At 30.5% G+C, this 13,044-nt stretch overlaps 1 protein-coding gene across 1 annotated transcript in view; it reads right to left on the bottom strand.

Annotated features, from left to right (window-relative positions):
* The window catches only part of LOC115876148 (glutamate receptor ionotropic, kainate 2-like), a gene marked incomplete at both ends in the record, with an annotated part of 72,028 nt that overhangs the window by 21,026 nt on the left and 37,958 nt on the right, over positions 1 to 13,044 (bottom strand). Inside the window, 2 exons of the mRNA XM_030891832.1 lie at positions 311 to 449; positions 3,633 to 3,717. Of these exons, the coding sequence (XP_030747692.1) occupies positions 311 to 449; positions 3,633 to 3,717 (224 nt within the window). The remainder of the gene's footprint in view (positions 1 to 310; positions 450 to 3,632; positions 3,718 to 13,044) is intronic.

Below are 13,044 nucleotides of genomic sequence, written 5' to 3' on the forward strand. Positions count from 1 at the left end.
CTGGTCAAATTGTTAAAATTTGGCAGGTGTATTCAGCCATACACTTACGACTTCACTGTAAAATAAATAGGGGAGCCAATGTCTGGGCAGTTCAAAATTTGCATAGGACTTCCTATGTTTCCAACGCCCGATGTCTAATACGTCTATAGTATCAATATGAGGTATATTTTGACCACAATGATCTCTTCAGTTTGATCATCAATTTAGAAAATGAAGATGATCAAGATTGCTGAATAATTGTGCCACAGATTTATTGTGTCACACACAATGTTTCCATAGAAAATTAAATACCTTATTGATTTTTACTTGCCTGGCTACCAAAAATATAATCATAGAGATGACCAAGTATGATGTTGCCATATAGAGCCATATATTTAAGGTGAGTGGATGGGCAAATGCTAATAATTCTGGAGGTTCCTTGACAGCTTTGGCATAGAGCACACTTATGCCTGAAATAAAAGTAATAAAAAAAAAAAAAAAAAAAAAACAAATTATTATTATTTGTAGTCAAATGTAATTATTATAATATGTAATATTTTAATGGGCACTTTTAGCTATTTATCGCAAACAATTAAAAGCACTTTGGCAAATTCAAAATAGTTTCCTATTGCTGTAAGAAATACTACGTTTTTTATTAGATTCTGAAAATAGTTTTCAAATCGCCTTCTACCTACATATAAATTTGTAGAGAATAAATTTAAAACTTAAAACAAAACTATGAACAATTTAAATTTTGTGTTAGTCGGAAACAGCTTGTTTTTTTACAAACACAGGCAGGAAAGTTTAAACAGTACTTTACAAAGTTAAATTAAATGGTCACTAAAAGTTTATTCATATGAGAACGTCGCATTCCTGTGTATTTTTATTCAAGTTACATGAAAATTCTGTAGCATGCAAGTAGAGTTTTATAGGAATATTAGAAATGCTATTTTCTTGTAAAACATTTGGCGGATTTACTATATTAAAGTAAATGCCCGATTTTTTATCGCTTTGAGCTAAGACAAATAATATGGACGAAACCTTACTATACAAAATGCGTTACTTTGCAGTATAACACAAAGAAGTTCTCAAGGGATGGTCTTTATAACAGTGGAATAGCGTTGTCTTAAAGACTGCTTGATTTTATTAAGCGTTTGGTTTCGACCATTCTGTTTTTAATAAAAGTTGTCACATTAAACTATTTTCTAGTGGTTTTACAACGTATCCTATAACGTATTAAACGATAATTTCTTTTAGTATGATATAATACTTAATAAGACAATGCTATATGATAACAAACATATTTAACATTAGACTCTTATATCCACCATGTAAGAGTTCTATAATATTCATATAACAAGTAGTCACAAGATCATATAATAGTTACTGCTTAAATGATGTCTTATTAACGTTGTATTACGTTGTATGATAGAATGTTTTACTGCGTTAAACTACGGTGCTGTATACAACACTAGTTATATAGCCCTATATGATAAAATTTAGTTAACAAAATAAAATTAGCTGTAATTAACTGCATTCCTCCTGCTTTAGAATATTATAATATAACCTCATTTAAATATAATAATTATATACCTAGTTATTTGCTTTTTCATTTATTATTGCAAAAGTAATAACATCTGCAGTATAATCCGGTACAGCTATTATGAGTTCTGGACAAAGTTGGAAAAAGTTAACAAAACGCAGTGGTAGTTATAAGAGCATGTAGAGAAAAACTCATCGAAATTACGGCAAATAATCCCGAGAATTCCCTGGGTTCCAAAAAGCCAAAATCTCTCGGTTTGTCTGGCTTCTTAAAAGCATTGTTGCCACGTTGATGTAAAAGTTTTACTGTAGTAGTGTTTGTATTGTTTTATTGTGGTTTCCAAGTCCTTGGGTTGCCGCTCACTCGTCAGGCATGCATGAAATGCATTGCGTGCATGAACTCATGAAAACCTGATCATGTTTGTTAGTTTAAAATAATGAAAATAAAAAAAAAAAAAAAAAAAAAAAAAAAAAAAACATCAAAATATCAAAAAATAGTTCTATAGTGCATGGAAATTCTGCGTAATGATATTTATCCTATACCGTTTTATTTTACAATAATTTTATTTTTATTTAAGTATTGACATAATAAATAACTCTATAATAAAATATATTTATTGTTTTTTTTTTTGACATTTTAAAATATCAAGTGTGTTTTTTGTGTATACTTAGCAAATATATAAACAAAATTAAAAACATCAATCAGGTAGCAAATGTTTTTGAGAACTATTTTTGTGATAAGATTCCCACCAACAGTAAATAAACTGTTTAATTCTGATTGAAACAAAATTTTTGAAAATTTTATTTTATTTTATTGTTCAAATTTATACATCTAATATATGTAATCGAAATTAAGCGCTTTTAATTCGCCGAAATACAGCCACTATAATCTACAGTAAAATTTTCGGCGCAATAAAAATTGTCCCTAGTTTTCAAACCCTATTAATAATTTTTTATTTGGTTTTTTTTTATTTGTTTTTATTATATTCGAGTAAATTCTCCTTTTTAACAATCCAAATCCTCTAGATACGTTTTACGACACGCTTAAAATATAATTTGTTCCTAATATTCTTCGGTAAAAAATAAATTCTCTTTTACCTCGCTAAATGATCAAATGTTTTTATTGTTCTGTTTCTTAGATGTAACCACATAATACACAACACTAGTTTTTATAATAGTTATATAACGCTGTTTAAAATAGTTGCATAAGAGTTGTATACCCTTTTCAAAGAACTTCTATACTACTAAACGGTTGTATAAAAAATATGGGCCTTTTTGGTTGTAAAGCATCATATTACTTTGATTATATGAATTGAACGTAACCTATAAAAATGATCACATAGCTGTTTACACAGCCTTTATAAAATAAAATTTGCTACTTGGGTAAAGGCGCACTCTCACGACTGGTCTACTTGGCAAGTACGCCAATATTTGCGTACTTGGCAAGTATCCCCACCAGTCCGCACTTTGTAAACAACATCGGCAAGTGTGGCGCTCACACGACGTATCAATTTCAACAAGTACGCCAGCACAAACATTGTTTAAATCCTTGGTAAGTAAACAGTATAGTCGCATCGATGGATACCGGTCGTCCCGAAATTGTCGTTGCTAGTGGTTCTTTTCTCTTTTTAAGTTCTTTTATTACTATATTGTCAGTACATCTCTGGTTTTTGCCATTTAAGCGTGGACTACTCTGGTTTTTCCTTTGTACGGCAAAATAAGCAAGCTGTAATATCTCTGGGACTTAGCGTATTATTGCTTTCTTTTTCTTCGAATGACGTTAACATTTTCCATCCACATGTCCATAAAGTTGTATCGCTCAACGTCGCTATCTTAAGTTCTATGAAAATGTGACATATTTGGTTTTTCCCGTGTAGTCTTCATTTGTCCACTCCATTTATTGCTGTGGGAACGATTTAGATGCCGCCAATATTGAAGTTATTAATTTAAATTTGATATTACATAATCTATTATGAATATACAAGTGGTTTTGCACTTAAATTTAAGGTTTTTTATAAAGTGCAATTGATCTGTATTAATATTTGTATTGTTTCTTCTTTCAATAAAAATAAACATGTATCCGAACTTACCTAAAATGTATCTGAACTTACCCAGAGTCATAAATGGCATTGTGAAATCGACAGCACGTCTTCTCTCATATGTGATGGTTAAGTCACAAACTGCAAGATCGGCTTTCTGAACAATAAAAATTAGTATTATTTTATTGTCTTTTAAAATGTTTATATGTTTAAAATCAAAATTTCATTTTATGTTATATGTAAAATTATATGAGGGATGTCATCGATGTTTATTTCTAAGCCAACCGAACGCCGTTTTTTTTTTTTTGATCATGCGGTATTATTTTCAAGTTACAAACCCAACTGTAATCAAGAATTTGTAAGCAGGAAAAATAGTAATGGTATTCTAAGTATAATAAACCTTAATCAAATTTACCTTTATTTTAATCGTAGAAACTAAAAATGTAATAATATACAGGGTGTCCCATTTAAAAAAATACAATTTTGAAATTTTTTATTTATTTGGGACACTCTGTATCTTGTAAAAATATTTTTAAATTGTAGCTCTAATAGTCCTTCAACGAACCCCAAACTTATAATTTGTAAAAATCTCATCGTTTAGCTACAATACTCCGTGTCGTATGTGGTGAACAACCCTGTATATACAATGCGTTTTATTTTTCTTCATAAAGAAATAGCTATTTATGTAACAAGATGCGAAATGAATGTGTCTTAAGCACGGGACGCAAAATTGTCCAACGAGGCGAAAGCCGAGTTGGACAATCCGTCGAGTGCTTAAAACACTCTTTTCGCAACGAATTTCATACAAGATTTTTTGTGAAAGCGGATAATTTGAGATTTTCATGCTATTATTATTATTTCTTTTTAAACATTTTTTAAAATGTTCTGGTAATCGGTTTCTGAAGCATTGTTTATGCATTGTTTAATGACAAAGTTCTGACAGGTTCAAACGTTGCCGTATTTCCTACAAAGAAATGTGAAACACTTTTGTGAAAAAATGAGTGATAATGACAAGTCTTTGGATATTCAACAAGCTGCTGAAACTGCGCTATCTACGTTAGTGCTCGAGAAGTCGAAAATCTTATACGAGACCACCTACAACTTTGAAACCTGGGTCAAAGAAAAATATGTTGAGAATTTCACAGAAAAGGTATTGCTAGCCTATTTCCTGAAGTTATCCACTACTTTAAAGCCGTCAACTCTGTGGAGTAAATATGTATTTGATGCTCCGCACCATGATATACCTGAACAGAAACGTAGATATTAGCAAATTCACAAACCTTATTGCATTTTTAAAAAGAAAAGTTTCCGGATATCAGGCAAAGAAATCAAAAGTATTTACAAAACTGAAAATAGAACGCTTTATGATAAAAGCTGATGACAAAGACTTCCTGTTAGCTAAAGTTGTCATAATCGTTGGAGTATTCGGAGCATGTAGGAGGGAAGAAATCACGTTTTTAGCCGTAGATGCTATTAAAGATTGTCAGTCATTTATTAGTGTGAAGATTCCGAATACAAAAAATCATTTTCCAAAAGTATTTACGATTACTGAGGGACCAATAGATGGTATCAATTTCTTACATGTATTTCGTAAGTACGCAAAACTTCGACCACTCAATGTGACACATCAGCGATATTTCTTGACGTATCGAAAAAATCAATACTCTACTCTGCCAGTTGGAATCAATACCATTGGGGCCAATGCCAAAAAAGAGTTTTCTTGGACTGTAACGTTTTAATAAAACGATACTATTGGCAACCCAACATACACCCTACCGAATTAGTTCTGACTAATTTCGGATACTCTGTTGATCGTACTTGCCCCTGTCGGCGCAGAACTAGAGCATCTTTTTGACTATCGGAAGTCACCATTTTTGATTCAGATTTCGTGGCTTAAACATCGACATACTTATCTGAAGTCATCCGAAAAAGCTTCAACCTTTTTACCATATTAACCTTTGGAATGTAGTCCTAATGGCTCCTGGCATTTGGGGAAGGAATCAATTTTAAGTTTTCATGGGTATTTTTGTGGTAAGTTTGATCTTCATCACATTTTTATTATTTTGGTTCAACCTTATCTCTTTACAGATTTTCTAAACGTGGTTTTGGTTGTCCTGTCATGAATTTAATTTTTGAGTAAACCCTCAGCATCGTGAGATAAGTTCTAAATTTGCTAAAATGCATTTTGTGCATAAGTTGTGTCGTTTCCAGGGTTTTACCGTTCACATGGCGAGTTATATGTCGTGATTGGTGGTTTGAGGTACGAGAGCCTGTATCTATGATCCATGTTTGATTTCCACATGGCTGGTGGTATTGTCAGGGACTGTTCGAGGCTGTGGTAGATTGGGGATGAGCTCCCACACCTAACATCCACACACCAGCTAGAGGGACGAGCCAAAGCCTGGAATTGCACCGGATAATCAGGCCAGATTTCATATTTTTTATTAACTCATTTCAAATCTATTTACTTACTGTTGACGAATTACGTAATTAATTATGTAATTATTAGATATCATTTTAAATATACAAATTTTTATATATTTTAATATCTTGTCAAGTATTTTGTGATGGTGTCACTTGACATATTTATTTAATTAACTTTGATTGATTTACGGAATTATGTGCGCATATAACAAGGTTCATGAACTGCGTTAGTTTGAGGTACTTATTTAACTTTTTTTATTTTGCGTAATTTAATAGATATTAATATGTCAATGGCTTTTAATCAAAAGAACAAGTGATACTATTTTTTTTATGTCATACATTTAGATTTTGATTACTTATTATTCTTAAGTATTAGTTCATTTTAAAAACCTAACTTCATCCACCAATTACTGTCCTTGTCTAATATAATAAAAAAATTCACAGATTTTGCAACATGCGCAACCATCATAGGCGTATTGAAAATACCAGACACAAGTTGGCGGTTGTCGAAGAAAAAAACTTTTTTTTACACACCCCTTAATTTTAAATGAACTTATTGGATACTTTACGGTCACCCTTATAATGTTTACTACTGAACTGTGATATTTATTTCTTGGTTACAGAAACCATGCAATGTAAGGTCGTGGCGGTAAGCAGCAAACATAAATTACATTAATAAAAATTAATGTAAAAAATAAAATTTGGTCACAAAAAGGTTTTATTATTTTTCTAAAGTTCTACGATGGTAATAACCATAAATATAAAATCTTGACACTTAGTGATGGTGGTTTCATTATGTTGTTTCTTGCATTGGACTTTATTAATTAAATATAAATCTGAAACAAAATTTCTGATTTTAACGGTATGTACCTATAATTTTTTAATATTAATTCTGAAAAATAAGAAAGTAAACGTAATAATAATTAATATCGGTTTAAAGGTCGAAACTACCAGTATGATTAGATTATCGATGTATACATGTATACTCTTTTTTTTTTCTCAGGTAAGACAGACTTTTCTTGTCATCGTCTGATGACATCCCATACCAATCTATTTATTTTACTTAAAAAAGTTTCCAATATTTTTTAAGTTAGTTATGGATGGGTTTAAATATAAATCCGTCATGCGTAGTCTCTTGTTGTTTTTAACCAGTTTTATTGGTTTATTTCAAAAATGACAGTAATATTTCAATTTTACTGGTTTGACGGAACGATGAACGACAAACGGACGCCGGATTAGGATTCTAAGCCCCTCAATTTTAATATCTTTGACATGTGTGCCTGTCCAGAGGCCTGTCATAAAATATTTTTGAAATACTGCGAATAAGAAACTTCTTATTTCTTATGAAAATCATTTTTATTATCTTGGCTCTCCGAGACGTTTTCCATATCCGTACATAATATATATACACCAGTGGTAAGTCACGGTAATATTTATTAACCATATTCATATTAGGTATTATTACTTACCTTCCTGATTTATATTTCCTGTTGTCTCTGATGGTCCTTTAAAATTTTCCAAGGTCGAAAAAGAAGTACCGATTGTAGTTACTGATAAAACTTTAGCAATTTTCTTGCGATTTCTATACGCTCGACAACGTTCGACGTTTAATTTAAGTTTTCTAGCTTTTTTTTCATATTCTGTAGTATTTAAGATTTTTTTTAACGAAGATTCAGTTAATGAACGATGATCCGTTTTGCTTATCCGCCATTTTTTAAAAGGTACCACAGACCATTTGATTCGAGTCATCACGTGAACTATTGGATTTTATATTTATATATTATATTTGCATTTTATATCCGATTCAACTTGTATCCGATGACTTCCGATCTGATTACTCCTACACTGATATAATCTGTATTACGACTTATGCTAGGTTAATTAAGGAAATTTGCGACCAATTTTGAATTAAGTTATACTGCAAAGACTAGCATAGCCTATGATTTGTCGTTGTCAATTATAATTTAAAAGTAAAAATATGTAAAAATATTATTTTTATAAAGCCACAAAGGAGAATAACAAATTGATAATGATTAAATAGACCATCCAAGAGATAATGAAATTAAAAAAAAAAATTAAGTTTTAACTGTCATAATTTACTAAGAAAAAGCAGTTCTAGCATAATTCAATAGGTTCAAAATTTACTCGACCATTAGTCTTTACCTTTTCGATAAGTTATGAGATCGTTGGGATACGAGAGGTGCTTAGACATTTTCATTTTCAAAAACGTCTTGTATTTCGAAAATGAATTTTACTTCGAAGTGCAAGTAAATTAGTGGATATACCTAAATACGCCAAATAGGTATCTTTTTTTCAAGTAATTATGTTTATAGAATAGGCGAGTATTGTTTTAACAAATACTTATACGTATATTACGTCAAAGTACAGAGGCAACATTATTTTTGATGTCGACTGTAAAATAATGTGAAAATTACGGGAGATATAAAAAATGATATACAAATACATAAAACATGATAGAAAGTTTAGCAAATATTATATTACAATCAAAAATAACATACATGCATACATATAAATTTAAAATGTGGTAAAATACAAATATGAGGTATGGGTGCAAAATATGACATGTGCATTGGTGGCTTGCACACTGGATAAAACCAAAAAAATTGCTAATCAATTAAAAAATGCAATAAAGAAGTTAGCTTTTTTAACTTATATTAATAACAACTAAAGTATACTGAAATCAATAAATTTTACTAGACAATTCCATAATTTCGGAGAAAAAAGAATATTATCATATGTATCGATTTAAAGTCTAAAGCACTTCGCTATTAAACTCTTAAGAAAATCAAGAAATCAAATTTAATTAACTAACCCAATCCCGTAAGGACGCAACTGAAATTAAAATTACAGAACTGTTTTTATATGAAAAAATACATCTTGATACATGGAAGACGTGTACTAAATTTTATAAAAATATTTAAAATAGTATCAGTGTTATTGTAAAAAAAAACTGATTTTCCTGAAAACTTTACCGCCCTGTATAAAAATGGGAGGCAACATTACTTTTGGTACTGTTAAATAATATGATAATTAAGAAATATATAGAAAAATTGTGTACAAATACATTAAACAGAGAATACAAAATTATATACATACATATAAAATTAAGCGTAAGTACCATAATAAGGATAATACCTTATTGTTTACGAATACAGTGTGAGCTTACAAGACTCTCAGTTACGAACAAAATAAAATGAAATATTCATGAAATATAACACACTCCCTATTAGCTTCACGGCTTATAGAATCGAATAAATCACCATAATATTTCTCTCACCTACATACTTGACTTAAAACTCAAAAAGTACTCACCAGTATCTTAAACCTAACAGATTTTAATCAATTTTCAACACTTTTAATACTTCGAAGCGTATTTTAACATTATGGATCATTTTATTTACGACCTCTACCTTCACATCCACATTTCGGCCTTTGAACGACCTTGCCCTATTCCATATTCATATAACCCGGCCAAACTATCGACGTGTTGACAGGCAGGTTATCGAACCCATGCGGCTCTAGCATGTCGTTTTTTCAAAGATGGGTCCCATATAAACGCGGCCAGAAGTATTTTCAATACTAAAACGAACCTACGACTGCTCGCAAAGGCGAAAAGCTGCCGTTTGCATTGTGTCAAGAAAACGTTACAGGACTCTTCAACGCCATTGAATACACTGGTCATTGTTTCCGCCGCAGCTCTACAACAGTGCTGGCAGATTCAGGAGCGGACATAACAGTTTTAAAGCGACATGGAGGTTGGCGATCAAGCTCGGTTGCTGAAGGTTACATTGAAAATTCAATTGAACAGAAAACCGATATAGCAAAAAGAATCATTTGACAGAAAGATATGCCAAATAAGAAATTAAAAGCAGTTCACGTAGAAGCAGAAGCTACCAGCATTGCCAGTACAAGAAATTTACTTATTCCGACTCCTACAACTTGCATTTCGCTTAGAGGCGAAAAGTTGGATGCCTCTTGTATTCACTTAAACAATTGTACCTTTAAGATTTATAATAAATAAATATTTTCATTGTTTCTAACGTTTCATTTTTTACTTTTGGGCACTAGTGCCTAAACAAGTGTCACTTTTAGATACTAGTGCCTAAAAGAATGTCATTTCTAGCGATGGGAACTATCGAATGAATTAAACTATCGAATGGTTTTATTCGAATAAAATCATTCATTCGTTTGTATACTAAAGCATATGTGATAACCTCGCCGTGCGACTAAATGGTTATCGTTGAGCCACGACTATCGAATGCTTTTGATAAATGAAATTTAGTATTCGTTTGATTTTTGTGTGCGTCAGTGCATTATTAGTTCTTCCAAATTTTTATAACTTCGCCTTATAAATACTGACTTATAAATATTTTTGCGTTTATTAAAATATTTAAAATACTAAAATAGTAGTTTTTTTTAATTGACGATTGTGGGCGTGTGCAGGTGTCAACATTTTTCCGAAAATTCGTGTGATTTTCCGTAGCCCGATCTTTCAATTATTTTATTTTATATGGTATATGGTCTATTTTTTAATGGGAAATTTTGAGAAGTAGCAATTTTTAAGAGAGATGAGATGAACTTAGAATTAATTTTAAAAATACATATGTATTATATGTGTATATATGTGTATTTTAGATGTTTTAATAATATGAATTAGTTGAACTTAATAATTATATTTAAGTAATGTGGTTAAGTAAATGGTTATCGAACTCAAACTATGGGGTGAGAAAATTAAATTGAAAGTTTTACACGTGCCAATTAAAAAAAAAGTTAACGATGTTTGTATTTTGTTTATGCTAATTCTCTTACATGTAGTTTTTTGCTCGGTTTTTTTGCGAAGAAATATTTCATTTATTTTTTAAAGTAAATGCCAGTAAAAGTAAATATTATTTTTAAATACTAATATAAAGTACCTAAGATAAATAATTTTGATTTCTAATTTTTTATTTATATTTTCCTTCCATTACACTGCATGCTTAGAAAATTAATAAATGTTTATATTTCGTGATTTTAAAGTTTGTTGTTAATATAACAAATTAGTTCTTTAATTATTATTATTTAATAAACCAACGTTGCCAAAAAATTTAAAGACTATATTATTTTTAAATAGGATCTAATATAAATAATTTTGACATCTAATTTGTTGTTTATATTTTGCTACTACGTAAAAAATGTTTATATTAAATTATTTTTAAATTTTGTTGTTAATAGGTATAACAAATTATTACTGTTATTATTATTTTTTTATTAAATCAGTCTTTGCTTAAAAACATTAAAATCATTTTCCTACATCCAAAATAACAAGTATTATTACAGAATGTAACAACAGAATATTAATAAAAAAAATGCAAAATATATAGACATACTATCCCTAACTAACTAAAGCCAAACAATAATATTCTTTGCTAATATCAACTAATACTAATATATGGCAACAGCGCCCTTCATAATGTATTTTCTGTGTAAATACTAGCACCTCAATAAAAAAAAATAATTTGTCCGACGAAAAATCAAAGATGCCGGCTTCTTTCATAGCATTGCCACCGACCGCTGTCGGGTTTCTCGGAAAGAAACCTACGTCGCCGGGCGACAACTAAAATCCAGTTAATATTTTATTATAATCGATCCTGACGAATAAATGAATTTCATAAATGAATGAATTTTATAAATGAATGGTTTTTGCTGCCGATTTACTAGAATACAATATTTCAAGGCAGATGACGCATCTATTCGATAATTTTTATTCGAATAGTTTTCAACGAAAGTTTTCTTACTAGCTATCGAATTATTCGAATGAATTGCAACTATCGAATGTTTCGATACTATCGAATGTTTCGATAGTATTTATTCGATAGTTCCCACTACTAGTCATTTCGAATCTAAAATAAATATCAAAAACTGTCAATTTCGAAACGCTTTCACAAAAAACATATTTCGTTACGAATTTGCATATATTCTTGCACAGCTTTCATTTTTACAAAGAAAATTAATTAAAAGATAACACTTTTTCCTCCTCTTTTTTTTCGTTCAAATTTTCTACCAAGTAAAGTATACACCGGAAAAGAAACCTGAATATGTATAATTAAGGAGGAATTAAATTTTAAGCCCCTCGAGGAATCCGCTTGTTTAAGTTTAGTAATTTTAACTGGACGTGATACAATTTAACAGAGCTTCTTTTATTAAAAGATGAATACAGTATCTTCCAGTCTCTTGTAGAAATAGAATAATTAACACTTCCTTTATCAGAGAGCATCGTAATTTTAAACTTGGTTAAATTATTCATTATTATTCTTTTATATATTATGCTGCTAATTTTTATGACGAGGGAACGTCCAGTAATATAGTTGTGTGTTATGAGCAAAAACGAGTATATACAGGGTGGCGGGCACCTCTCATACGCTGCGGAAGCTCCAAGAAGAACGGAACTTTATATCGAAATGAAATTTTGGCAGCATATGTAGGTTAACTGAAAGCATTTTATAAAAATATACAGACCGGACCACTCGTAGTAGTAACATAAGCAGAACCGGACGAATTAGCGTATACCCGTCCGCCGGATAAAAAGCAGGCGAAAAAATGCGATAAAATAAAAATAGGTCGATATGTGATAAGAATGTTTCAGAATTTGTATTTATTCGTGTTTTAATAGCCAAAACAAATACGTAGATTCTCGCGACAGTTCTCGTGTAAAATTTATTTTTTAAGTAAAATAATGGATGTTTATGAAGTTGGTGAGAAAATTCAAATTGGAAAATGGTATTTCCAAAATATACGGGATATACTAACAATTTTTCCACAAACTTTTGTAAACAGGCCATTTCCATCTTTATCAACTATATCAAGAGTTATTAATAATTTTGGAACACATGTGCGTGTCCAACAAAAACACAAAAAGCCTGATTTGTTGATTAATGAAGAACAGGAGTTAAAGCAAGTGTTCGTTTGTGCTATAGCGGATCAAAATCCCACGTTTTCAAGTAATCAAATTGCTGAGGTGGTTGCCCTGCCCACAATGCCCGTATTGTTCAAGAATATTTCA

Source organism: Sitophilus oryzae, unplaced genomic scaffold, assembly GCF_002938485.1.
Source record: "Sitophilus oryzae breed Bouriz unplaced genomic scaffold, Soryzae_2.0 scaffold_1411_pilon_pilon, whole genome shotgun sequence".
Taxonomy (NCBI): Eukaryota; Metazoa; Arthropoda; class Insecta; order Coleoptera; family Curculionidae; genus Sitophilus; species Sitophilus oryzae.